This window comes from Phallusia mammillata, chromosome 4 (assembly GCF_965637545.1).
Source record: "Phallusia mammillata chromosome 4, kaPhaMamm4.hap1.1, whole genome shotgun sequence".
In the NCBI taxonomy this organism is placed as follows: domain Eukaryota; kingdom Metazoa; phylum Chordata; class Ascidiacea; order Phlebobranchia; family Ascidiidae; genus Phallusia; species Phallusia mammillata.
In genome coordinates this window covers 21,398,974-21,426,611 of record NC_137255.1, presented here as the reverse complement: position 1 = coordinate 21,426,611, position 27,638 = coordinate 21,398,974, and the positions used below count along the sequence as shown (strand labels likewise).

The 27,638-nt window shown below is 35.7% G+C and overlaps 2 protein-coding genes across 4 annotated transcripts; both read right to left on the bottom strand.

The window, feature by feature from the left end:
• Nucleotides 1-1,449: 1,449 nt before the first annotated feature.
• Nucleotides 1,450-4,051, bottom strand: LOC145225236 (type-1 angiotensin II receptor-associated protein-like). Of its 2 annotated transcripts, XR_013859833.1 has the most exons (7): nucleotides 3,869-4,051; nucleotides 3,695-3,729; nucleotides 3,048-3,156; nucleotides 2,853-2,952; nucleotides 2,491-2,586; nucleotides 1,720-2,397; nucleotides 1,450-1,657 (listed from the first exon to the last, which is right to left on the bottom strand). XR_013859833.1 is itself a non-coding variant. In XM_080091923.1 (6 exons), exons 1-6 carry the CDS (start codon nucleotides 3,887-3,889, stop codon nucleotides 2,291-2,293), a joined length of 468 nt encoding a protein of 155 aa, XP_079948049.1. In that variant the 5' UTR covers nucleotides 3,890-4,051; the 3' UTR covers nucleotides 1,450-2,290. The 2 variants fall into 2 exon arrangements, 1 of the variants encoding a protein (XP_079948049.1); XM_080091923.1 differs by having other exon boundaries at nucleotides 1,450-2,397.
• Nucleotides 4,052-4,508: 457 nt separating this feature from the next.
• LOC145222711 (calcium-dependent secretion activator 1-like) lies at nucleotides 4,509-27,291 on the bottom strand. 2 transcript variants are annotated; one of them, XM_080088890.1, is made up of 30 exons: nucleotides 27,091-27,291; nucleotides 26,646-26,840; nucleotides 25,481-25,594; nucleotides 24,828-24,968; nucleotides 24,004-24,195; nucleotides 23,600-23,767; nucleotides 22,397-22,576; nucleotides 21,811-21,932; nucleotides 21,470-21,581; nucleotides 21,134-21,217; nucleotides 20,772-20,894; nucleotides 20,118-20,290; nucleotides 19,651-19,793; nucleotides 18,799-18,935; nucleotides 18,330-18,423; nucleotides 17,417-17,510; nucleotides 16,497-16,662; nucleotides 15,851-15,974; nucleotides 15,169-15,216; nucleotides 14,523-14,623; nucleotides 14,198-14,206; nucleotides 13,215-13,371; nucleotides 12,509-12,650; nucleotides 11,898-12,056; nucleotides 11,502-11,606; nucleotides 11,034-11,160; nucleotides 10,495-10,578; nucleotides 10,139-10,246; nucleotides 7,924-8,109; nucleotides 4,509-6,036 (listed from the first exon to the last, which is right to left on the bottom strand). In XM_080088890.1, exons 1-30 carry the CDS (start codon nucleotides 27,229-27,231, stop codon nucleotides 5,947-5,949), a joined length of 3,819 nt encoding a protein of 1,272 aa, XP_079945016.1. In that variant the 5' UTR covers nucleotides 27,232-27,291; the 3' UTR covers nucleotides 4,509-5,946. The 2 variants fall into 2 exon arrangements, with proteins under 2 accessions (XP_079945016.1, XP_079945017.1); XM_080088891.1 differs by lacking the exon at nucleotides 14,198-14,206.
• Between the last annotated feature and the right edge of the window lie 347 nt (nucleotides 27,292-27,638).

The window sequence follows — 27,638 nt, the reverse complement described above, 5'->3', positions numbered from 1 at the left end:
GAAAAGGGAAATGAGCTAATTAAAAATCACTTCAAAAAAACTGCAGCTAAGACACAACGAAAATTATTCAATACATTTGTCTAAATCAGTGGTTCTTAACCTTTTTATAACGGCCGAACCCCTACGATATTCTTCAGCCTTTGGTCGAACCCCAACAAGTTACATCCTAGGTTTCTAACCCATTTTGTTTGGTGGGTCATAATTAGTTTTTGTTTTTTTGTCAAACGTAGTGGCAACAGTTACTGTTTGTCATTTTGTTAAATTCTGACATCATAATACAAGCAACTTGTTTCAGGATTGCTTTAATTCCGGCAATTTTTAGTTTTTACCAAAATAAAGCATTGTATTTTTAGCATCTCTACACTAACATGAAAAAGATGAAGCAATAAATTTTTGCTGCCAACAAAATTTCGTTGTTTTTCTGTTTGCGAACAATGCTCTTTGTTACGTCAAAAATAGAAAGAAAATAAAACCTTAGTGCAGGGTCGCACAACCATTTTGCTAGGACTGCCGCGTCTCAGATTCTTATTTTACCAACAGCCGCCATTTACCTAGCTGCTTATTTCTGTTTTAAAATACTTGGTTTATATCAAGCATTTACCATCTAACAGCGCCCAAAAAGCCCAGATTAATTTCTAGCTCGGTGCATAGATTGAACTGCACAGCGAGGAGATCAGTCTTAAGTGTTTATGATGTCATAATCTATATTGTGATGCTTGTGGTACCTGTTTTGTTCGCATTGTTGGCACACAATAGGCGTACAAAAAGTCTGACACATATGGTTATTAGGCTGGTAATACTATTTTTAGTACCACAAAAATTGTTTGGAATAGTTTAAAACACCCCTGCCTAAGTTTGACTTTCCAGTGTTTTGATATTAAGCAAATACAAATTGCCGTTTTCAGCGACTATAGACCCTAAAGTTTAACAAAAACGAGTATTTGTATTGTACTTCAAAAAGACCTTCGTCGAACCCCTGATTCGGCGTTGCCGAACCCCTGGGGTTCGATCGAACACCGGTTAAGAACCACTGGTCTAAATGAAAGACTGCAGCTGCCGTAAAATGACTTGGGACCTACCAAAATTTTGCATGTTTTGAGGTGTGTTGAGCATCACGCCATATCAACCTAATTATTTCACTCACTTGATGGTTTATGATTCACAATAACTAGGCAATGGGCCAATTACAACAGTATGAAGTAGGCTACAAGGTGTAAAATGAAAAGTTCACTGACAGTGCAACCTCTACAACACCACGACAATGCAGTTTGCAAACAATTTTAACTTTGTAAAAAAAATTGAATTTGTAAACAATTTTTGACCTATTCTAAAAATTTTGACAAATTTTTGACTTTTTTTGACAAGTCAAAAAATAATCGCCCTACCAAACAGCTCCATTATTGTATTTTAAGTATATTTATCAATTCACATGCCCCGCCGTTCGCAAAATAAAGATAAATACAAATTTATTTCTTGCTTAAAAATTGGTCGCCATCAAACAAGACTAGAAGCAAGTAGAAAGCGTCTTATATTCGTCTTGCAGTATGTTTTTCAATTCAAAATACGTTCCAGCAGCTGCTTTAAACCTCATTGTTAGCATTGCCACATAAGGCTAAATATGTGATACAGTTACAGGGTATACCATGAACAGGAATACCTGGAGAGAATGGAAGTGTGACTGCAGGCTTCTCGTGCAGAAATACAAATACCCATAATTACCTTTAATTCCTTGTGTGGCTTATGAATACCAACGGATTATTCAATTTTGTACAAAAAATGAAACAACAGATTTGAAATCTATTTTCAATCTCTGGAGTATAAACCAACAATCAAAAATGGAATACTCTTCATTTCTGAAGAAATACTAAGTTGCAGTTTAAGAGCTCATGCGCACTGAGTAAAGACAAACAGTGCTATGGTATATAACAGTAAAGTACACTGGAGAACAGTTTTTCGGGGAGCATAGTACATTTGTTTGTTTAAACTAAATTATATGTAGTAAGTTTCCTAGACATGTTGGGTGGAAAACCTATCCATTGAACATGGGATTCCTTGGGGAGAACAGACAAAAAGTATATTGATTTTCTTCACAGAAATAAAAAGAGAATCTAACAACAGTATCTGATAAGAGTTAGGCATAAAAAATAGAATATTTATGCTTCAAGGAATAAACAAGAAAAGTCCCCACAATTGAATGAACCTTTGCAAAAAAAGGACAAGACAAATAAAAAATCTAAAGGCAATGTAGTGCATCTGTGTGTTGAAGCTTCAAACCATTCCAAAACAACACTTAGGCTGTATTTTGCGAGACAACAGGAGGTTTTAAAAAGGCTGTTGAACCACGATCATCAGATGTGTCATTGCCATCCATATTGTCATATGAAGGAGTGTTTGGCCCTATTAAAAAGCAAAGTTTCTTGGGTTTGATAATCACTGCCATAAGCTTTTAGAATTTAGGCAAAGCTCGTTACAACAAAAAGTAAAACTTACCAAAATTAATGTTGTATTCTCCCCCTCTATCACGATACATTTGAAACAATAGAATAATTGAAACTGGTTTCAAAATAAGATTGATAATTGCCATTGCTACGTAAAAAGTGACACAGTTGTTAAAGCTGAAGTAATCAAAAGCACATTATTGCAAAAACAGGTCTATTCTTAACCAATTTTATGTGATAAGTATGTATAGTATATGTCATGGATTAAGTTAAACAAGTATACTGACACTATACTTTGGTCCTAAAATCATTCATTGGCTAGGGTGGATGCCATCAGCATTCCATTCAGTATCAATTGTTGTATCACCATTGTTTCAAACACATGCATTACACATCTTACAACAGATTACTTACCAGCACTAAATTTTGGACTTGAGCCTGAATGTGAGCCAGGAAAGTACAGAGCAAGAGAAACAATATCAACTAAACAGGACCATATAAACATCAACATAAACTGTTGAGAAATAAACATCAACACAAACATGTTATAAGAAATGTAGAAAGGTTTATAATAGATAAATATTAGTATTATGGTTCAACTGGACGTACCAGCAATATTGCATCAACCGAATGCCTGTCAGCTATAGCCCATATTCCAATTGCTAGTGCAGTCAAATTGCACCAAGTATAAGCTCCACCAGCCCAAGCAAGTTCTGCCCTTTATTGAGAAATATATTGTTAGTAAATCAGAATGTAAATTTTAGACATTTGTTGCAGTTTTTAGTCTTATATAAGAAAACATTTTTTGGTCTGAAACCAATTCCCTTTGGTAAAGAAATATATATAAAAAGAAAACAAAAATGGCAGTGGCACTAGTCCTGTCTGCAGAACATCACAGTTCCTGACAGAGACCACCCTGTGCGAGTGTGCAACACAGAACTTAGTGTGCAAGACCAATTTCAGCAGATGCACAGCAAGTATATGAGGCTAAGACAGGTCCATGAAATGCCTTTGGTGCAAAATAACCCAAAAAAATTCAAAAAAAAATTGAGCTGACACATTCGGCAGACTGGTAGTAGGTTTCAAAACACAAAGCAGATTAAATAGGTATTTTCTAATCCATCACTTCATAAAACAATGTTGTTCAAGTAAAGCATCACAGATAGAAACAAGTTTTTGTGACCTAATAAGAATAATGATGCATACATATATAAAAAAAAAGAATTTAAACTACAGTATGCCTATTATAAACTTACCAGACAAACAAACACCAATGAACCACGAAAATCGCCTAAACAACAAACAGTTATAACCAAGGATACATTTTTTTCCTCAACAGGTTTTAGTTTGAATGTCCACAAAACGTTCGTTGTGTAATCAAATAATAAATTTAATGACAACAAATTTTAATCTTTTTTACAATTACAAACCTTTATCGAGATTGAAGGCATTGCACGTCTTTTGTTGTTCTGAATCAAGAGAAATGAATGACAAAACACTGTTTTCTTTTCAAGTCATAACAAATTACATTTCGTCCCGCACGTGATTGCAAATCACGAGATACCAAATAATCTGTCACGCTTTGGTGCACCCACTCCGTTTTTATAGGACTGCATTCCTTTCACAACTTAAGAATTTCTGGTATTTTTTCTTTGAGTAGCCTACATGAAATCGACATGAAAAAACTATTAGTCAGACCAGAAAATTAGTAAGACAACTGTAAAAATACAAAACGCATGACGTTTGGCGTTTAAACATTCTTGTGAGCTTGTTGCAACACCAATATTTACTGATTTTATCGAAGTAACTTCAAACTATTTGCTTGTAATATCAACTGTTTGCTTACAGTAAATGCTAAGCACTTGGCCGCATATTTTGTTAGCACCTGCCAAGCAGCCGGACTAATCTGTAATGAAAATGTGCTTTGCAATTTTTGTTTGCAATGTTACAAAATACCGTTTTGTTGTGACATAGCGCGATGGACACTCAAGATCTCTCCAGCCACCTAAAACGTTTACCCAGCACTAGTTAATTGGGGATAAACATTGAGTTGACTCAACGCAGGCTAAATCGGGTATAGATTATATTTTATTTAGCATTAGGCTACAGAGCTAGAAAAATACTAGAATGTGCAACATGAAGCAAATGTAACGATGAAGACAACGGTCATAATACGGAACCTAATGATCAGGATAATTGCACAGATAACAAAATACTGTGTTCTAAGTGAACACTACATTACAACGATAAAAATATAGAATTACAATGTTACAGCAACAGTTGGACATCGTTAAAGTTCACTGTATGTGTTCTGAAAGTTAAAACAAAACGTTTTGCAAAGATTTTCAATAAATACTGAGTGAAATGAGAAGAACACCAAAGCTATGTTACACGTTGAAACAACACTTTGAAATATACAACACCTTAGATTCGTTTTTATGTCGTTTATAGTTACATAAAGTTGACGTGGTTATGGGACAAAAAGGTAAGAACACAAAAATGTTGTGATTTAACAGCATATGAAAAAGTGGCACCAAATTGGGGCTAAAATACAGATTGCAAAGTATTCCGCCTTTGCTTAAACCCACAGCTGGCAGCATACTTGGTTGAAATATTACCTAACATGATTACCGCATATTCGTGATTAAAAAACTACAAAGCAACGCATTGCTGTCATAATACGCAAAAAGGAAAACTATGTGCAAACATATTGTTATGTTAGTAGGCAGTTTAAAACGCCGAAAAATATACAATAAAAGAAATTGCAACCGTTGAAAGGTCGCTCATTACAGAATAGTGAAGTCTTGACGCAGTTCGGCTGTGTTTAGGTGCTTTACACAATAAAAACGAACTTAGAAGCTAAAATGTACCTGAATGACAACCGTGAATTCACAACAACATGTTTTACAGCACGCATGCGCAAGTCCGTTGCTTCATGATATGGCCGATGGTTACATTACACTTTAGCTACGTATATATTTTCATCAGGAGAATTTGAATCAACAACACAAATAAACGCGTGCTTCACAATAACGCTTGTGTGTACAGGTAAAAAATTAATGCCGAAACTTTTACAGTGGCTACAGGGACACAGTTTTCCAATGTTGAGTATGGCAGCGAAAACAGAAAAAAAGGGTTTTGTGGCAGTGTATGGCCATCACGAACCAAGAGCTACGAAAAAGTTGGAGTGTACCTGCTACGAGCGACACATAATATGCTGGTAAAATAGAGTCAACGGTAAAGAACAAAAGCTTATGAGTTGAAAGCAATTAAAGTATTGTTATGTATCGTAGTACCAACTTTAGTACTTGGTAGTAACACTTTAAAACTGAATCAGTACATTAACAAACAAACCACTGAGAAACCATTTTCTTTGTGGTAGGGCAGAAGGAACTGATAGCATTGCAAACTAAATCTAGCGTCGGGGCCGTCTCGGCTAAAAGCGCTTGCCTTGCTTTTACACATTTATAACCACATTTGCAGTAGGTGACGTCACGTGTTGATGACGTCAGTCGCTGTCCATCTCGTCGTCGGATTCTTTCATTGTGATGTTGTTGCCAAGCGGACCGATGGTTACAGACGCGGTAGCCTCTTCAACCTGATAAGCAAAAAGTTGAACGTGTGGAAAAATGCACCATAAAGCACAAGCCAAACTTCAAGATGTATACTTTAGTCGTTGGAGTTTGAGTTTTACGGCAAATAGTAAGCGTATGAGCTGGGTACAATAGATATAACAAATTAGCCTCAATACGCGTAGAGAAAACTAGAAGGGTGGCTTAGCACATATTGTCCATGCACATACACTATGATCTATTTTAAAACATAAATATACTTCCTATGCTTATTTGTATTGGGTCCCATATTAGCCATCGTCTTTTATAACCTTGGTTGTTTCTGCAAGCAAAAACTCATGGGTCCCCACACATGCAAAGTTGTAGATAATCCATTTCAATAGATAACAATGAGTCAGTTTGGTATTATGAAGACAAACACAGTGATTGGTACTGAGCATATTTAAATATGCTATATGGAGTAAAAACAATTTAAATTAAAACACTCATTTTAGGGGGCTAGTAGGATAACTAATGGAGGTTCAACACACACAAATTTAAAAGTAGGAAACCACAATGACTCAATCAATAGTACTGCAAAATTTCAGTCCAATCTGCCAACGTTTACAATTTCAACCACTAGTGGTGTTTTGAGCAACAACCGTTAATGTTTCTGACGTCAAAGGGCTGTTAACAACCCCCGAACTGCAATGGCGCAATAACGATAATTGGCATACTTTACAAGCTATCCAATTTTTAGCCAATTCTGACATTGTTTACAAACTCACCCTGTTTAGGGGGCTAGCGGGGTAAATACTAGGGTTATCCAGACAAACAAAGTGGGATGCACATCTACATAACTATATCTACCATCTGTATAAGTTTCAGCCACATCCATCAAGCATTTGATGGCAAACGAGTCAGACAAACTTCGGGGGAAAAACATTTTAGGGGCTAGTGGGGTAAATACTGGGGTTACCAACAAAAACAAAGTGGGATGCACATCTACATAACTACATCTACCATCTGTGAAAATTTCAGCCGAATCCATCAAACATTTGATAGAAAAACGAGTCGGACAAACTTCAGGGGAAAATACCCATTTTAGGGAGCTAGCGGGGTAAATACTGGGGTTATCAACAAAAACAAAGTGGGATGCACATCTACATAACTACATCTACCATCTGTATAAGTTTCAGCCACATCCATCAAGCATTTGATGGCAAAACGAGTCAGACAAACTTCGGGAAAAAAATTTTTTTTAGGGGGCTAGCGGGGTAAATACTGGGGTTATCAACAAAAACAAAGTGGGATGCACATCTACATAACTACATCTACCATCTGTGTAGATTTCAGCCGAATCCATCAAACATTTGATAGAAAAACGAGTCGGACAAACTTCGGGGGAAAATACCCATTTTATGGGGCTAGCGGGGTAAATGCTGGGGCTATCAACAAAAACAAAGCGGGATGCACATCTACATAACTACATCTACCATCTGTGTAAATTTCAACCAAATCCATTAAACATTTGATGGAAAAACGAGTCGGACAAACTTCGGGGAAAAATACCCATTTTAGGGGGCTAGCGGGGTAAATACTGGGGTTATCAACAAAAACAAAGTGGGATGGACATCTACATAACTACATCTACCATCTGTGTAAATTTCATCCAAATCCATCAAGGATTTGATGGAAAAACGAGTCGGACAAACTTTGGGGAGAAGAAAAATAAAGAAAAAAAACAAAAACATTTTGAGTAAAATCAATATGTGTCCCCTTCAGGGAAGGGGACCCATAATAACCATGGAAAGACAATTTGTTCCAAAACTAAACCATGCGAGTTTGTTTCTCGCATATTTTTTTAAAATTATATTAGGCCATTCCTTAAAAAAACACCAAGAAAAAGAGATGTAAAATGACATTTCACTTACAGTGAGGCGTTTATGGACGCTTTCGAAGTCTTTCGTACGAATATCAGTTACGCCCTGCAACTCGAAGTCTTGGTAGAGTTTCTTGAAGATTTTGATGAGAGTTTTAAGCTGGTGAAGATGAAGCTGTAGTTCGGATCGCTCAGTTAACCAATCAGCGATGAGCTTCGTGCTTGCGTTGTACCAGCTCTGTGTAAAAGATGCAGTGTTCTGCTAAATTTGGCTTTGGGATCAACCTTTTGATCGAAACAACCTCAAGAATTTACGGGCAATGCCCAAAGCCGACCCTTGGCCTTTCATTGTAAAGGTTTTGGCCAAAATATAATACCGGACCGTCAACAGAGGGCAACAATTTATAGGGAGAAACGTTGAAACTGAATGTAGTATATGGCTTCGGAAAGGTACGGAAGCACATTTTTTTAAAACCGTGAACTTCAGTTAATAAGTCGTTATACCTGGATTAAAACAAATTTACTACCGAGTGTCAAGGCTAACGCGAACAAAAGTCTGTATTGCAATTAAAAGAGCGCAAGGCAAGTATACAAAATTCACTTGACTAGGTAAACGTTTTCACTTTTTACTGCATCGAGTATAGTACAACACGTCATGGGTGTGATTTACCGTGAGAAAGAACACATAAAACGGAAGGAACGTTTTGCCCCCCCAACTTCCAGACACCGGAACAAAAAAAGAATTGTTTGGGCTACTTCCTTCACCAACATTCTACGACTGACCGACCGGGAAAGGCGCTGCCTTGATGCGTTACAAAATATTAGCGCACGAAACAGCAGATCATAAAACAGGATCTTATCCTTGTGGCAAATGCGCGCTGTGCGGTCACCACGGCAAATCCAAATCAATGGTTTTTCCGGTGACTGACTTGCGATCACAGCAAAGACTGTTTCACTTACGTCAGCAACTTTCGTGTCGTAAATACGGAATATATGTTGCCACGTGTTTGGTGTGTGAAGAACAATATGTTGGCCAAACAAAAAATAAGTTTTCGACCCGATGGAATTCACTTCGAGCTGTTTGGCGGACGTCCGACATAAGTGTAGGGCAGGGCTACTCAAACGGCGGCCCGCGGTCCAAATCCGGCCCTTTGGGGCGTTGGATTTGGACCCCGACGGTCTTTTGATTGCGGCCACATACGCTATATTGTGTGTTACTTTCTTGATCGTTGCTATGTAGCGACAGTTAACTCGAGTCCGCATAGCGATTCTCGGAGTACTGCTAGGAGGTAGAAGCATGAAGTATTTCCAAACTCCAATAGACTATTAACGAAACGGCGATTGTTTCCGCACAATTGTATCTATGACGCAATAACAGAATTTTGAATTACTACCTTAGGGCTTAGGAAGTAATCCTGCAAAACTAGATAAACTGTATTGTGTATGTCGTCGTGCCAAAACTTAATTTATGGTCAGTGCCCAATTCAAGCTTTTGTTTTGCTGACAGAAACATTTGGCTTGAAGAAATGTGTTAATTTTGTACCACTATTTTCCTCATTACCTGTAACCAAAGTTGGCTAAGACATGTCGCATTATTTACAGATGTGTCTGGACCTTTGGTATTTTTACCTTTTCTGTCTGGACCTTTCACAAAACTAATTGAGTAGCCCTGGTGTAGGGGGTGACCGCGCGGCCCTTCTTCAGCACTACCACAATAAACATTTCCGACTTTTCCAAAAAAAGTTAGGTATTGCACAATGTTATAATGTGTTTTTTGTAGAGGAACCTCGGACTGAAAAATTGGACGTTTGTGAAAACAAATGGCTAATTTTAACGGGCCACAATAAATGTTCAAGCGATGGTCCTTCCTGCGGTTCGTTGACTGCAATCGCTTTGTTGTTACAATCGTGTTTGTTTTTTTCGTTTTGCGCCCTTATCTTTTCCTCGCCTTGTTTCGTGGTTTTAATCAGCGCCATACCTGCCGGTCTGCATTTTCCTGTAAGACAGAGGAAAGGCTTTTTGCGGTTAGTCTGGGGTTGTGTGTTGTTTGTATTTTTTGCTTTTATCCCGCTTTTTATTTTGTTTTTAGACACTGATGATGCTTTTTATAGCGAAATGCATTTGTTTTGATAAAACAAATAAAATATAGCGACAGATTTAGTGGTTTTTCACACTGAATTTTCTTGACATAAAACGGTGGTCTTCAGGCATTGACAATTGTATATGCTGCCTATTATTATAAGTATTTACATATAAAGTCAACATACGCTGAAGACTTGTTCAACGAACATCTCATCGTTAATCTTGTCCCTCAGAACATCCTGGTTGCAACGTGTAAAGCTGGTGTAATTGGCGGCCAACTCCATGCCGGGTTTCTGTGAAAAAAATCAGTTTAAATTCACGCTATTTACAGTCAACAAGGTTGATCGTCGCAATTCAGCTATACCAGAAAAAATACACTTAAAGACAAGTCCTTTGCAAGCCCCCATTAAGTCAGGGTGGTCGATGCGAGAAAAATCAATGAGAAATCTTGAATTTACAAAATTGAAAGCGTCGACAGCTGGCATTAAGTGTACGACCTTGTAATGTCAATAACAATTCGGGATTACGTCTGTTAACGCACCGTCAAACCGAAGAGTGAGACCGTGAAAGAGCCTTCGTCGTAACGGGAGAGCTTGTTCAGCACCGCTTGTAGAACTTTGTTGAACTGTAAACGAATATATATTGTTTTGTAGAGCATTTTTAATACTCAATTCATAAAGTCAAGTATTAAGTTCAAGCGTTCAATCTATTGACAAAATAGTTCTCTTAATACGAGTTAATTTCAAATTGGTGGTAGGTGGTTAAAGTTGTACAGGAACCATGTAAATATCGGCAATTTTGGGCCTTTGTTGGGTCTGGGCAAAAATATTCACTCATTTTGCCAGTAGGCATATCAAGCCAACAAATACTGGAAAAACATATGTTCGTTTAAACTTTAAACCGCAATAAAGTTTTTCATTTGTTCAAAAAAATGAATATCAGACAACGGTAAATCGAAAACCAACTTATGTTTTCTACTCTTTTTTTGCTGGGAGACACTGTCCTGAATGGTGGTCAGATTTCAAGCCATGTTACCCAGTTTTAAGCAATGCACGAATACAAATAGCGAATGTTGCTTACACGTTCGACGAGCTGACCCTCGATCTGCTGAAAAGCGTCGTCCAGAACTTTCTCCACCTCAACATGGTAAAGGTGGTGTGTGCCCGATGGATCGTGACCCGAAGCACAAATCTTTTCAGACTGTTTTCTGGAGAAAAAAACGAAAATGGCAAAAAAGTTGAGAAACATCGCAAGTGCTAAGTAATCCATATAACTGATTTAGTATGTTGTCTGTATTATTAGTCACATACGACATATGCATGTATGCTTCACATCATCGGTGAATCGTAAAAAAAGTATAAAAATATTAAGTAGAGCAATTATTTTAGATTTACATGTAGTTTTAATATTTTGCAATTTGTAATGTTAACAACATTTTTTTATACACACGATATACACCAGTGAAGCCTATAATGCGCTTTTTTGTGAATAGCTTGAGTTTTCACACGTTCTTTTATATCGAGGAACATTGGTATTTCGTGCACTAACCTGCATTCAAGTGCAACGTTGATGAGAGCGCACAGCTGATGAGTTACGACAAAATCCGACGAAACTCGACAAGCGTTGAGGATTGTTGTGAAACGCTGAATCGTTCTGTTGAAAAATTACCGCAATAAATAAATATAACGTGTATTTTAGTGGTGCTGTTGTATGTTACTTTAGCATCAATCATAATACAAATGTTTGACTGCCCTTGCGATAATATTAATACAAAACGCTTTAATCTTGTACACCGAGATACTTGTACATGTATTTTTTCTTTTTTTAATTTTTAAAACCATGAACTATGCAATCAAAAACATTACTTTATTTCTGATTGCCGATGACATATATCATCAAAGTACTTTTATGAGACTTTAAGTATCTGTTTGTTAGCACGTGTACCTGGTAACAACGCTTTGTATCATATCTGATGCCATCAGCTTAAGCCTGTGCTCGATGTGACAAGCAAACACGTCATCGGGCCAGTGAAGTTCAACCACAAACGACTGAAGTGCGTCGAGTTTCCAAAGCACGTCGTTCGCAACATTGATCGGGTTCGTACTAAATAAAATTTTACCGTCACGTTATTGCTTTGTAAAGCTGGATGCTACCAGACAGATATTTGCAACGTTACTTTTTCTAGTTTGTTTCCTCCTTTGAGTTTGCGATCTTTTAATGTTACTGAAAAGTTTTTAAAACACATAGGAGGACGGCTGCATTCCAATTGCATTCAATTATACGATAGTTTATAAATCTGTTATCACTATAATGGAAACCGTTCGGTATATTTATTTAGTTTTACGTCAAACCAAAGTTGTACTGGATTTAAAACTATAATTTAATAAACACGAAACCTGGCGCAATCGAAAAACTTTACTTAAACCGTTAGTTTAATATTAACTGTTTGGTAACACGAATAGCTTGCGAAGTCGAAGTTCGTTATGATACACCACTATCACGAATTAGCGTCGTTGTGATTATTATGGATTCGAAAGTAAATTTACAAAACCTACGTGCTTGCGTCCCAAGCCTCTTTGCCGAATCCTCGGTGAATCGACTGAGCGATTGAAGATTCCATGAGATCCACATACCGAATGACAAGCGGGGCAAAAGTGTCGCGCAGATGGGAGTGAAATTTACCTGATTTCAAGTTACCTACAACAAGAAAAGCAAAAAAGTTCAGCGAAAATATGATGCATTGCCGCTTAATATTACAACATAAAGTTTGACATTGGAAAACGCAATTCTTGACGAAGGCAACTGCAGGCAAGTTTTGCTAGTAAATTGGCCTTTTTATAAGGTTTAAAGAAGAAAATAGCACATCACAAGTGAATTAGATCTCCAATTTGATTTGTTTGAAATACTACTGCAGCCTTGTTTGGTAGCAAAACCCATTTTCATTTTAAATTCGTTTCACTGCTGTTTGCTACGTCCATTGTAATTTCTATATTTTAATAAAATTTAAAACTTATTAAATTTATTTAGTCTGAGGTTCCAAACCGTTTACCATCTGGAAAATAACAAATATTGTGTTAGGTATTAACCATTAGAGCGTAATAATAACTTTAAGGCGAATTTTAAGTGTGTTGGAGAAACATTGGTGTAAATTTTACCCTCAAACGGTACATGACAGTACAAAGGTAAATCATGATTAAGTTTTTGAAACACTACGGTGGTGGTTTACAACTGTGGTTTATAAGAATTCCAAAGGTTACTCACTGTCGCTGTTTAGATAATCATTGAGGAGTTGAAACAATGGAAAACTGTTCCAAGTGTCGGGAGCTTGTTTTTCCAACACAGCGTCCATATCCACAGCGAACAGAGACCAGAATATTTCTGAGTGTTCGTTCATGAGGTCGCTGAACCACGCAAACGCCTGCCATATTCAAATCTTTAATGTAATGCAAGGTAAACTGCACCGTAGTTTTACATGAGTCTACGGCTAAGGTGCAAACGAATTCGTTTAGCTGTATTTGTAGTCGCACAAACATAGTTTTGTAATGTCTTCATGCAATTACACACCACTGTGAGTATATTTTCGTTGTGTAAAACAAGAAGGTATGCAAACAATAAAAATGTAGCTTCAACACCGGGTTAGCAAACTCTGTTCCACAAATAGGAGAAAATGTTTACAAACAGATTCAAAAAAGGGTTTGGGTCCAGCTTTTAACATTGTTTTAAACATTGCATAAAAAATTGAGTTAAGGTTTAAGGAACAAAGAGCAAGGTCCGTTGATGTGTCTAACTAAAGCAAGTGTCCATAGCTTATAGCCTAAGCATGGTCAAAGCGAAGCCGCAAATTGACTTGAAGCGGCCCACCCCCAAAAGCGCAGTTGATATTTACCTTATCAGAGAACCGACCTTTTATATGTTCAAATAAAGCTTAATGGATCAAGCACCTAAATGACCTTTCCGACCTATTGAGGCGCATTTGGTTAATAGAAAGTCCAATTAGCCAAGCTTTTTTGAGAATAAACAAAATCTTTTCCCAGCTGGCGACAGGCTACAGTTTAAGATTCGATATGCAATAAATGTAACTTTGCGATAAACAGTTATCATTTGAACCGCTTAAAAGCAATGTCAGATAAAGCTTAACATATTTCACATATGTTTCAAATGCAAAACACCCCACAGCACACAACATCAAAAGTCTACGAAATTCCCACCAGCGTGCAACACAAGTCCACAAAATCATGTCTTACCTCCTTTCCCTGATTGTACATGAAAACACAATCGGTTGATTACCATTGAGCATCAAAATGATAAATCATAACATTAACCACAGCACAGTGCAACTAGTGACCAATATACATTTGCCATTGGGCTGTAGTAATCAATTTACAGTTGTTTTTTCAGAGGAAGTACACTGCAGTGTTGATTGACAACATAATCACTCCTCTGTACTGATTTTTTAAGATTAATTGACACAGTGCACAAATTGTTAGAAATTACATGTCACAGGATTTCATGTAATCAAGTTCATTTCTACACATTTTTGTTAGAAAGACACCGCTTCGTGGAGCTTACCTCATAATGGTGTTCTTCATTTTGCTGTAAAACGTCCATACACAGCTCTGCAAGGTGGATAGTGATTTCAAGACGCTTGGTTGCATCCTGGTCTATACTTTCTACACAGCCAAAAAGGGCAAATGTTAATTATTACCAAGGAATGTTTCAGCTTATTGAGAAAATAATACTGAATCTATGAATGGTTAAAAAACAATCTGCCTAGTTTATAAGTTGTTTGTTACTATACACCACAAAGTATTTGGATACTTTTGTGCCCATGTGTAAATATATTGACTTTCATGCAGGAAAACAATGCAAATGGTTAAAATCAAGTTTAGATCAGGTGATATTTTTTCATGCTTGTATTTTGGAAACTGTGAAAACCGAGTCTAAAAACTACAGCAGTTTGGCAAAATGTTTATCAACACATCTAATTCCTAATGCTGAGAATCAAACAAAGAAACTACCATTTTAAACATAGGAACTTTCTATGTAGAAAAACATAGCAATTTGCAAAACAGAACACATGCCTTTTGGAAGACCAGTTCTTTAAACGTTAGTTGCCCCAAGAAAATCAAAAATCATTTTTATCAACAAAACATGCAGCAAATAAACAAACAAGGTGATTTGAAAAAAACATGTACACATCAAATTGCAAACATACTGTTATTGAGGTTGCCATTGGTCTTTGCTTGAGGTTTCTTAGCTGAAGCTTGCATGAAATTAGCAGAAAACATTTTTATCAAGCTGTTAAACGACTGATATAAAGCAGCCACCATGCAAAGCAATTAATTAGAACAAATCGCAATGGATGTAAGTGGATTATTGAAATGAAATTGAAGCAAAATGTATTCACATTAGACGATAAAGGTTGTTAGCAGTAAAGGAGGTTCTATAACAATCAAGATCATATTTTATAAAGTGGCTATAGGACGTTATGGCTTGACAAAAAGTTGTTTGTATTTCTTTTTTTAATGTAATTTGCCCATCACTTGTGTGATACCAGGAGGTCATAAAATGCTTTCTTTGAGTCATTAATTTTATTTTAATTGATTGATAATAGTCATTTGTCACGTTATGGTTAAATGGTGAAAAAATGATTGTTTAATATGTTTATACTTAGCAAATACACATACATACATCGTTAGGTTATTTTTAAAACAATGTTCCACCTTAAAACACTATTTTGTGGACAATTTTATAGACAGTAACTGTAAGCATATCTTCAAAATTTAAAAAGTTTATAAACCCTACTAATAATGGCAGTGGAATAGTTTCTGGTGCAAGTATATAGCGAAAAATAACCACCTGCAGAAATTACACTCTGAAAAAGATCTTCAACATACCTTCCACTTTTGCATACTCAGAAACACGAGTATAGTTGACAAGTGCTGCCTCCTCTAAACATTTCTTGATGATGGCTCTCACATCTTCAGCAGGTACAGGTGTCACTATGTCCTTCATCATCACCTACGTTGCAATAGCAGTTTTTAATACCGTCAGTTTTAACATTTTAGACTGTGAAACCAAAAATTCTCCGTTTTCAAATTGTAAATACAGTTTTGAAAAGTTAATAGTATCACACTTTAAAATGAGAAACGTGGTTTTCATACAAATATTTTCAATTTATTTATACTACTTATGTAACGATTAATCACATACACTATTTGCTATCCCTTTAATGGATATACATTTGTTATCCAATTTTTGTTGGGTCACCATATTTATTTAGCATTTTCCACCATAAATGGTCCTGAAAGCAGAAAAAAACAGGTCCCAAGCGAAAATAATTTGTATCCCCTTCAGGAAAGGTAAACCATAAATATTTACTGTAATACACATTACACACATACATCATTATTTCGGTAACACTCACAAAACTTTCATGTGACTATCTAAGTATTGCTCCAACTAGAAAAAAAAACGTATTTGAAAAAGGAATATATACCACAACAAAATATTATTGCATTAGTAATAAGTCTTATCTCTTACCCTTTCGAGTAAAGAAAGTGTGGCCTTTAGTGCCCCTTGCGGTCGACCGAATGGAAAGCAATATCGGAAATGGGTGATCTGATGCATAAGATGGTTTCGCAAACGATCCTGGATTTCATCAAATCTCTGCTTTTCATCAAGAGTGACAGTTCCAATACCATCAGGTCTGTCAATTAAATATTCATTTATTGATGGTGGTTACATACTGTCAGATGGATTGAAAATAAATTTGTCATGGCATTTAATGTGGCTGTATTAAAGTTTACCATCTCTGATTTGATGGAATGTATTATATTAAAAGTCAGGGGGCGGAGACCTCTGGCAAGCGTGCCACCGGTTTACAAGCGACGTGGTTTTTCATGGCACCCAAACCGATTTGCGTGTTTATATTGAAGTAACAATTTAACCTAATAAACTGTTAGTTTTCAGTTTTTATCAAGCCATTGTCATATAATGCAGCCTTACATGCACAAAACACTCTGCTCTCTTTTTGTATTGATATCAGCTGGCACGAACCACTATCATTTAGAAAAACGTTGAAATGCGAGGTCATTAACACATAGAAATAACAAGTAAATTGGCATGTGTCACCTTAAGGGTTCGCTGATATATTTGGAACAGACAGCACTTTTTGTGCAGTACAGTTTTTGTCGCATAAATTAAGCATTTTTTTTATTTACAGAAAACTAAATGTAGGTGCACACAAATAGTTTTTGGTTCAAACAATCTATAGGGACCTACCACACAAAATAACAACTGATTATTACACAAAAAAATCATACACGCCACAAGGAAAATATTAACGACATTTTTGTTTATGGAGAGCACCCCATGTCAGCAATCATGGGAATAACAGGATATGATGTGATGCACAAATATTCAAAATCAATATGTTTAATCACACCAGAAAGGTTACATACCTGTTACCATAAATGTGACTGGCACAAAATGCAAAGCTGTAGTGAAGGAGGGTTGGATCTATCATAAGACCTTGTTGGGCTCTATCTAGTAGATCTGCAAATATTACAAAATTTGACGAAAATCGTTGAACTAATGTTACCTAGTGAAAATAACGGCCCAAATAACGTTAAAAGCGACATGCTTTATTGTTCAAACGTTTCGGCAAATGCTCATGCCATCATCAGTGATATGAAGGCCACATCAATTGCACCCATTTATATACACTTTAGTCGCATAAAAGAATGATAAAAAGGTGCGAACCAAGCGATTATCTATCGTTTTTTTTTGCGACGCTTGGTTCGCACCTTTTTATCATTCTTTTATGCGACTAAAGTGTATATAAATGGGTGCAATTGATGTGGCCTTCATATCACTGATGATGGCATGAGCATTTGCCGAAACGTTTGAACAATAAAGCATGTCGCTTTTAACGTCTATTTGGGCCGTTATTTTCACCATTAAACTTATGAACAGATCCGTATATAGTGTTCCAATGTTACCTATATTTTGCTTTGTTATCCTTTGTGTGCAAAATTCTCAGTGTTTGATCAAACATCTTTTGATCAAGGACAAAGATTGTGGTTTACAATGTAAATATAAACGACATACAGTCCTAAATGTATCTTATTTTTAATATAACTGAAGACATAAAATGTTACTTAACAATTCCAATAAGATCTGCAGTTAGTGCGAAGTTTGTACATAATTTAAGCAAAAGCAAAACTACTTCAAAGGAACAAAAACATAAAATCATATTTAGTTTTGATATCAGTACTAAAATTAAAATATACACATTTGCCAATACTAAGTTTATACATATATTTCTATGTGGAAATAACTATAAAATTGTATGAAAGCAGAAGATTTGCACACCTGCCAGATAACAAAGATGACGATGGCAGCCTCGGACACCATAACGAGCACAGTATTCATCCAATACAAATACTTGTCCAGGTGAAAACCATCCCTGTAATGTTAAAAGTTGAACTTGAGGCAGTTGTTTCAAACAGGAGTAAATTGATTAAAAAGAGGAAAAAAATCTGACATGGTTTCGAGTAAATTTTAGAAAGCAAAAAAAAGTTAATGTGTTCGGAGCAAAAAATTCTTCAAAAAAATAAAAACAAATGAGTTTCTTAAAAAGTAGACTTAAAATATACATTTTGTGTGTGTTTATATTTGCATGACAAATACATCTTTCAAGAAATTAGCTTCATTGCTGTAAGCATATTCAATTGTCAATCTTTGAGGCAATGGCATGTCGCAAGAACTCGGTTGCGCAACAAAAATGCCATGCAATATTCAGTAGCATGTCCCAATGTTTATTACATCTTCCCTCACTCACCAGGCATGAATAGCAATCGTTAAGTCGGTGGTCCAGTGTAAGGCGTTGTAACAGTTCAAATAAACTTGAGTGGTCATATTTGCAGGGGTCAGCTGATATAAAGTCATCCATACCATGCTTTCGAGCACGATCAGCATCTGTAAATAAAGGATTTTTTATGCAATATTGCAACACATGAAAAACATTGAGTAGGAACATTTACTTTTAATTCAGCAGTTGGGGCAGTTTAAACACTTTCGAAGTGCTTGAAACCCAAATTTTATTTTTTATACTCGAGGCCAAATGAGGTATTGTACAAAACTGGGCCTGTTTTAGTTCATTGCGATTTTCTTTTTTGCTGATGTCACATTTTTTGGGGGGTATTCAACTAGTTAATTTGTAGTAGAAAGTTTCACATGGTGAAGGTCTGATAAATATGTATTTTACTAGTCATGCAATGTTAATTTCTCATTCAAATAGAATTCAATTAAAACATCTCTAGTTATTATAATGACATTGACAACCAAATCAATGAATTTTTTTTTCTTAGTTAAGCCCTCTCTATTTGCCCCAACATTTTTTTTCTTGCAGCAGAGTTAAAAGGACGAACAGTGAACATTAATACTGTAGATGGATTTTCAAATCCACATGATGAAATGTTGTGGATTCATGTTTTTTTTTGACTCAAAAAATAATAGAAATAAACTCTCAAATAAAAATGTAAACTCTCTTATTTCAATTTTTATTGCTTCATAGTTAAAAGGGATAACAGTAACCGTACTGCCAATGGCTTTTTAAACCATTTCAATCCATATCCAAATCCACATTTGATCAATAAAAATGTGAACATCATTAGTGCAATAGTAAACTTACAAAATTGTGTAATGGGAGCATCAAGCTGTCCATGTTTTCCAGCACTTAGTTTCTGAACTTGTGTTGGTGGAACAGGTTTGTGGGACTGCCCTGTGGCCCTGTACATAGCTTGAACCCACAAAATGCGGTCTTGTTCATCGTCACTGAAATTACAAAGCATGTGGTGTCGATTTTCAAGAGTCAACATAAAATAATTCTATAGTTGACACCACAATTTGAAACATTTTTAAGTGAGATAAGCCAATGGGTATGAACTTAAAAGCTTTAAGATTTAGAAATAAAGCCAATGGGTTAGGAATATGACAGTTTTAGACTTTAAATTACGTCATAATAGTCCAACTAAAACTAATCTTTCAAACAAAAATGGCAGCATAGGGGTTGAGAATATAGTTACAGTTGCAATTTTAAATTTTGCCAATAGAAAGAAGTATAGTCAGCCCATAGCACATTTAAATCTATGCAAGCACCTTGCAAACATGACAGAGTCGCCTTCTTTCACTGCATTAAAGAATGCTCTTCCGCCTTCATGATCAAGTTCAGGTACAGTGTAGTCGACTGTAAAGCCGTCAAGTTGCATCATCTCATTTGGTTCAGTTTTACGCTCTTGATACGAGCACATTGCAAAGTTGTACTGACTTACCTATGATAAAATATATGTCAATTTCAAGGCTGTACTGATCTGGCCTTAAAAAGATTTTTTATTTGGTTCAGTGTTTCTTAAACCCAGCAAATGTATGTGCAAATTAACTTATAATAGGTTAGTGAGTATGTGACCTTCTACCAACATACAATCAAATTTTAACTCAATATTGTTTTTAATATATTTTTTAAACAAAAGGAATGGGTATGGTAAAAAAAATACAAGGCAAAAATATTCCAAAGTTAAGTAACACCAATTTAGTATAAAATTCGTAAATAGGCCACTCTGAGTAAGAACATGAAATGCCTTGAGATGAACAGATGGGAGATAGGAAGCAATAAACTTTATGGTGAAGTCATAAAATATATGAGGGCCTTTGTAATGACCATTTAACATGTGTAAATATCTGCCTGTGTTTATTAAGAAAATGTCAACCATGTTAGAATCTGGGCCATTTCTGACAAAAACAGTTGTAACGTACTTGAACAAGTATAAAATATCTCCTTTTCCATTTCTTCCAAACAGTCCTTCCTTGAGCCCATAAATACCCACAATGCTTCATGTTTAGTGGCCGGTCCATTCGAATAGTGAGTTTTATGCGAATCTGTATGAAAAAATTTATACAAAAATCGCAATTATATGATATGAATTATCATGATATTGATGTGGAAACATCAAATAGGCTGAAAATCCTAAACCAACCAGACAAACTGCCACCAAAGCCATTGTACTTATACTTAACTGGCCACAAAGTCAGCTAGAATCTGGCATCAATTATAAATGAAGCTTGTGGGCCGAAACCTCTCCCACAAATGTTAAGTTTGTGTAAAAAAGAATAGAAACCTGCTGATCAGGGCTGTTCTTGGGAACTTGCATATGGTACCAGTCCGGTGTTTTGGGGCTGTTCGGGGTGGGATGAATGACAACCTAGGGAAAAGGAGGGAATAATTGATGGAATACAAAAGTTGCAGTTACACTGTAGAATAGTAAGAAAAATTCTTATACTGTCAGAAAACGCTTTGAGAAACAATTACCAAGCATTGCTTTTCTACATAAAATAGCATACGATTACATCCAAAATTTAGGAATAATTTGACTTTAATAGAAACAAAGTTTCTGCAAAACAAATCCTGACCTAACTAGAATTTAGGAACTGGAATTAGAACATATTTTTGTCACCTTGCCTAACTCCTTGTCATCAATTGATAGCATTCCTGTGCTTTCAGTAAAAAGTTTAACTTTCACTTGAGGCAGAGGGTGTGTTGTGGTAAAATCGCCTTGAGTGTCCCAGCTAAACATAAAAAATGCATAGAATTTCAGTATACATAAATTTGCTAAAAATTTCTGGTCATTGCATTCTGAATCCCAATCTGTTATCAATAACTTGAAATATTCCTGCCAATTGTTTATTTTGGTAATTTAATTTCGAGTTTCACTTAACTATAATCAGCATGCAAGAAGTTTTTAACCTTTTTGTGTTACAATCTTCTATCAGCAATGCAGGACAGACATAAACTTACACAGGTTTCGATGCTTCGGCATGATCAGTCTGCAGTTTATCGCTCCCATCAGCTTCCATCGTACAGTAAACAACTTTATTAGGAGAAAGGGACTTGAGTCCTTGCACCTCAATTACCACAACCTGCAGGATAATTAACATCATTCAATTTCCAATTGCCAACAAAAATCAATAAAATAATCTTAATTTGTATGAAAGCGTTTCTGCCAATAAAGAAACATATCCACTAGAATCAAACATAACTGTGCCAAAAAACAAAAACAAATTGACAGTGTAAAACCTCAATTGGACTTGGTAAAATAATAACTGCCAAAAAATCACAAATAAACTTTCTTCCTGTGAAGATCTGTTGTAAAAAGTTTGCCTACATAAAGCTGAAAGCGTCAATGTTACAGTTTTAAAGAATAGAAACATGACATCATGGTACCTAAATCATGCTCATGTCAATATTTGCTTAAACTGAGAATAATTATAGCATGAAATTTTTAGCGCTTGAACAAGTTGCCTCTTACTGGGCCATGAAAACAAACTTACATACATAGGATTTCCAACACAGCCCAACATAAGGTATAAATAGTGTAACATACCTCCAGTGTAAATTGCAATGTAACATCGGCTTTGGAAAGGGAAACTTCTTCCTCATTTGAGTTATCCAGGATAGACATGGGGGAGGCCTGAATCCGGCGGAACCCTCGTAAAGGGTAGGAGCGTTCATTGCTACCACGAGACACTGGTAGTGATTCCAGGTTGGCCATAAGTAGGTTCACCTGAAAATAAGTCCATATTGGCAAATATTTGCAATGCAAAGCCTGTTGAAAGCTGTACAGTAAGACTGCAGTTACACATGCATGTTGAAGTAAAGACTTGGGCACTTTTGTTGGATTGAAGCAATCATTTTTATAATCTTTTCAATTTAAATAAAAACTTAATAGTATCAGACATTGCCTGTCAAATTCAATGCCAAGTGATAAAAAATTCATGAAACATAAAGGAGTAATGTTTCAACTGTGCCTATTTCAATTCGAACTGTTAAAACAAACTTTAAAATTCAAGAGCTTAGAATTAGAGATGTGCCAAAACTGAAAATGTTCTGTTTGGTCGAGCACCGAGCATCTCACTTTAATGCTCGGTGCTCGGCCGAGCACGCTCGGTGCATTATGACGTCACAAAAAATCCCCTTTCTACGTTTTAGCTCTACAAGGCCTCTTACGTCACCGGCGGTGTTTTAATGCCCATTTGTACATGCCCATTAAGTACGCGTTTTCCACCATCTAGTGCATTTGAAAAATCATTCGTTTTTGTTCATAGACACCCTTTAGAACACTAGTTACATATGTTAGCAGGGCATGGATGCAAATTTAATGCTCGGGTCAGTTTGTGCAACTGCTCGGCCGAGCACCGAGCATCAAAAACAGCGATGCTCGGTACCGAGTACTCGGGTTCTGGCTCGGCTCGGCGCATCCCTACTTAGAATTGGTAATCCGTAAACTGAGTGTTGTTTCGATTCCATTTTTTCTATTTATGTTGTTTATATGTATTAAAGATGATGCCAGTCCAGACAGTTACAAACTCATTACATGCCATAGCTTTCTTTTTATAAACCAAATATCTAAGTAATGCTCTGTGTCAAATGAATATGACATAATTACTAAATGCTCAAAGTTCATGTGATACATATGCATCGGATGTACTATTTTCTACTTGTACATGACAGTCAAACAGGTCTAAATATAAGGTTGAGAAACAAAAACAAAACACTAACAAAGCCAAACCATAAAAGGAAACCCAACCTGCGACCGAAGCTCATCAATATATTGACTTTGTAAGTGGCTTTCATTTTCACTACTGCGTCGGAAAAATCTTGGAAAGCGTTTCTGCCCTTCTATTTTGTCGGCAGCATGCATTCTTCCATCAAGTTCTCTACGAATAGCAGCTGCCTGTTCATCTGAGCTGTCCAACTGTTGCCAAAGAAACATGATTAAATTTAGTACATTGCAAAAATGTAGCATTTTTATGCATTGGTTTTTGCAATGCCGAAGCTATAAAACAAAATGTATGCCAAAAAGAAAAAAATGTAATTTATTTTTTATTTTTTTTGAACAAAAATACAAAGATTAACCAAGGTTTACTGTACTTCTGTTTATCACTGATTAGTTTTAATCACACAACTTCACAAGCTGCAAAAAGCATTTACCTGACAAGCGTTGTATAGCAGTTGGTGTTCAAACTTTTTAATTCCAAGAATATTCTGAAACATTTCATAAAGTTGTTCTTTGCTGAGTATTAACTCTGAAGCAGCAGAAGCAGGAAGCCGATTTCCAGGTCGACGTGAATCTTCATCACCTCGGTAAATGGCATCAAATTTTGCCATCCATGATGATAGCACCTAAAAATATAGTACAAATGCCAGATTCATACCTTTTTTCTCACTTTAAATGTGCAAGTTGTTGTTTAGCTAACACTTAGTGGTTCCCAACCAGGGAGGAATTTACTTTATTTTGTAGATGTGGTTTTTGAATAGACACAGTTGATATTTGTATGGTTTAGCATATACTTTGTGGTATCTTGGGGAGGAACAAAAATGTTTTTAATTGTTAACTGGGGAATCTGTTGATAAAGGATGCAACAATTGTCATACAAAATCCATGCATATAAAAATCCTTTAAAGTGTAAAGCAAGTGTTTTTAACTGGTTGTGAGTTTGGACACATCCATGGAGATTGAAACATTACAAATATTTCATATGTTTGGGTCTGTATTATTACACAACGTTATGCAAACTAGCAACATGCTGTCAAAAAAATCAGTAATAAGTTCATAGATTTTGAATAAGTTCATATATCTAGATTTTTCACTATTATTTTTTAAAAGAAAGGATAAATCTTCCATTGCAGGCAACAGAAAAATGAGACAAAATCATTGACAAACTCTGCAGTTGAATATCAGACAAATATGTGTTAATATCATATTCACTGTGTAAATAGAGATGGTAAAGGTCACAGGTTTTAAGCCAACCTACCGTTTCCTTGCTTAACCCATCAATCTCTGGCAAACCCTTGACTCGTTTTTCTATGTTATTTTTGAAGACTTCTCGAAAATCGTTAGCTGAGCACCCTCCACTATGAACCATTCTCATTACACGGTCACTTTTGAGGAACACCTATGTGGAAAAAAGTAACAGTTGGCTGTAAAAATTTTAAAGAAAGTCACATAAATTTCAAAATTTAATGGTTTTTGTGCATTAAAAAATAAAGTAAACCGGGTGCATTTGGAACTAAAATCATAGCATTTTGATGATTTGTATTTTACTAGCATTTCATGCGTCGGATATGATAATAGTGCAGCACTTGGCTAAAACACAATTCTTTCTAAATATTTTTTCATGGTAACAATGCTAAAATATGAAATATTAAATCAAGGACTGTGTTGTTTATCATACAGTTGACTGTTATGATTTTAAGTGCAGTAACATTCACAGACATATCAATGTGTGTATGCAAATCTTTCAAATGCCATTTCAAGCAGAAACCCGTGCTGCCAAATAAACGTGGGTGCCATAACAATCCCTTGCTTAACAAGAACCATCACAACACAAGATGATAGATTAGTGCTAGAACAATAGAGGAAATGCTGAACTGTAGTGTCAGATTCGCAGTAGCAAAACATCCTTACCTCAAAATAACTAGAAACCGCATTGCAAAATGCTTCGTCCGCCACAATCTGTGTCTCCCCATTAAGAAATGCCCCGAAGCGATCTTTAATTGTTTGAAGCTGTTGTTTGTTGACCTGTGAGCAGAGTGTAATGAACAGTTTGTTTACATAATTAATTTATAAAGCTTTGCAATAGTTCCCTAATGCATACGCTTTGGCAGTTCATTGCTCTTGTCAGTTGCAATCCAAACTAGTTAAAAGTAAATGTACATCTATTTTAAAATGGAAATCAATGTCATCATATCAATGTTACTTAAAAATCACAATGCACTGAATAACATTCTGCAAGGCTAAAAGTACAACACAAAAGGTTAATGAATCTTCAATTTCCACATGTAATGATTCAACACCCTGATTACCACATAGTGCGTAATTAATTTGGTTCATGTCATAGCATAAAACCATTACATAACGCAAATGTTGCATGCAAATAAGGCTTGAGAGAGTATATGAAGCAAAAGTATAATAAATAATTTACAAGGCAACAAAAGACAAATTGGTAAAAAGACCAAATGTAGCTTATCACCACTCAAATTTTAGACTATCCCATTGGGACCTACACCACTTTCAGCAAATTATTGATTGTCGCTGATGAAATCAATAAGTCAGATTTAGAGGTCACCTTGCGTTTGCTTACTGGTAATGCTTACAGTTGAACAGTAATAAATCCACAATTTATTTTTTTCAATAAAAACTTTTTGAAACAACCAATGTTTGTTGAAGTACACTTTTAAAATATATATAGGTCAAACATCTATATTTGTACATTCATAAAACTGTCAATAACTCAAATATTATGTTTACAAGTTTTTAGTCTGTGTGACAACGGCAAGAAAACTCATGTACAAGAAAAATGAATCAAATAAATTATAACTAGGCACATAATTTATCTCATCATACACTTCTCAAAGCCACTGACGAATCAATAAAACTAATACCAATTTTTTTGTTTTCAATATTTCTCACACCACATAGGGCAATATTTTACGTTCGCATCACTTTTAAGTTTACACGTTTTAAACCAACAGCATACCTAATGTAAGTAGTCAGGTATTACAGTAAAAATTGTATTATTTTGCCAATATCTACATGCACCAACCAAGACCTTGAAACAAATTGGCATTACCTTAGTTTGCCTTCTGGCCATATCTGTTGGCTGTTTAGCATTAAATGGGTAGGATATGCAACGAAGGATAAACACATAAAGTTGAAGTTTCATTTTTCTTTGTTCCTCTTCATGTTGTCTGGCTTTGGCTTCTGCATCCTCACTTGTAACTGATGGTGATGGTGAAACACCACGAACAGAGGATTGGCTACTTCCCTAAAAACACACATTTAAGTTACAGAAAACAAATTACCAATTAAAAAAACATAACCTTACCACAAAACTGTTATCAAATCTTTTTTTTACAATTTTTGTAATTATTGAGCACCAATTTATTTTAACTTTATAAATAACCACATTAAAATCGCAACCAAACAACAAAATTACAACAGGCAGGTAATGGGAGCCACATTTAATTTTTTGTACATCGTCATCAAACAGTCAATGACAAATTTGACAAGTTTACCTGGTTTGAAGTGACTGAGTAGGAGTCAGTCTTGCTAGGTGACCTTGTGGGATTCTTGGGTGTGTTTATTGTAATTGTTGAAATCTCCTCCTCAATATTATCAAGGTCAGACTCCTCATCACTCGATGATGGACATATCATTATGGCACCAATGCAGTTTCAACCACACACAAGTAAGGGCTAAGGGGTTTTCCTAAAAAAAAACAATTTTTTTCTTTAATATTGCAAATGCAGCATAATTTTGAACTGAGTAATGAAGCATTGAAAAAAAATGCACACACAAATTATATATTACCGTCATGTTGAAGTGTTTATTAGCTTTTATTGAATAAAATACACTTATTTAGTGGTGACAAGAAGCATCAAATGTCTAAATATGTCACTCACTTTACTTTGAAAAAACCTAACATATGCCTGCAAGTGCAAACTAATAACCTAATAAATATATCTTCTATAGAAGATCTCTTTAGTAGTCTGACAGCATACAGATTTAATCAAATCTTCACCACAACTTTGTCGGCAACTACACTTTAATTTTCAGACCAATG

Excerpts from the sequence above, each read along its gene's own strand:
- LOC145225236 (XM_080091923.1), bottom strand. The coding sequence starts at position 3,889 with ATGCCTTCAATCTCGATAAAG. Across the intron at positions 3,157-3,694 it reads CATTGGTGTTTGTTTGTCTG|GGCAGAACTTGCTTGGGCTG; the intron begins GTAAGTTTATAA and ends TTCTCAATAAAG. Across the intron at positions 2,587-2,852 it reads AAGTCCAAAATTTAGTGCTG|CAATGGCAATTATCAATCTT; the intron begins GTAAGTAATCTG and ends CTTTTTACGTAG.
- LOC145222711 (XM_080088890.1), bottom strand. The coding sequence starts at position 27,231 with ATGATATGTCCATCATCGAGTGATGAGGAGTCTGACCTTGATAATATT. Across the intron at positions 15,975-16,496 it reads CACTTTCTTTACTCGAAAGG|GTGATGATGAAGGACATAGT; the intron begins GTAAGAGATAAG and ends ATTGCAACGTAG. Across the intron at positions 10,247-10,494 it reads TCTCACTCTTCGGTTTGACG|AAACCCGGCATGGAGTTGGC; the intron begins GTGCGTTAACAG and ends TTTTTTTCACAG.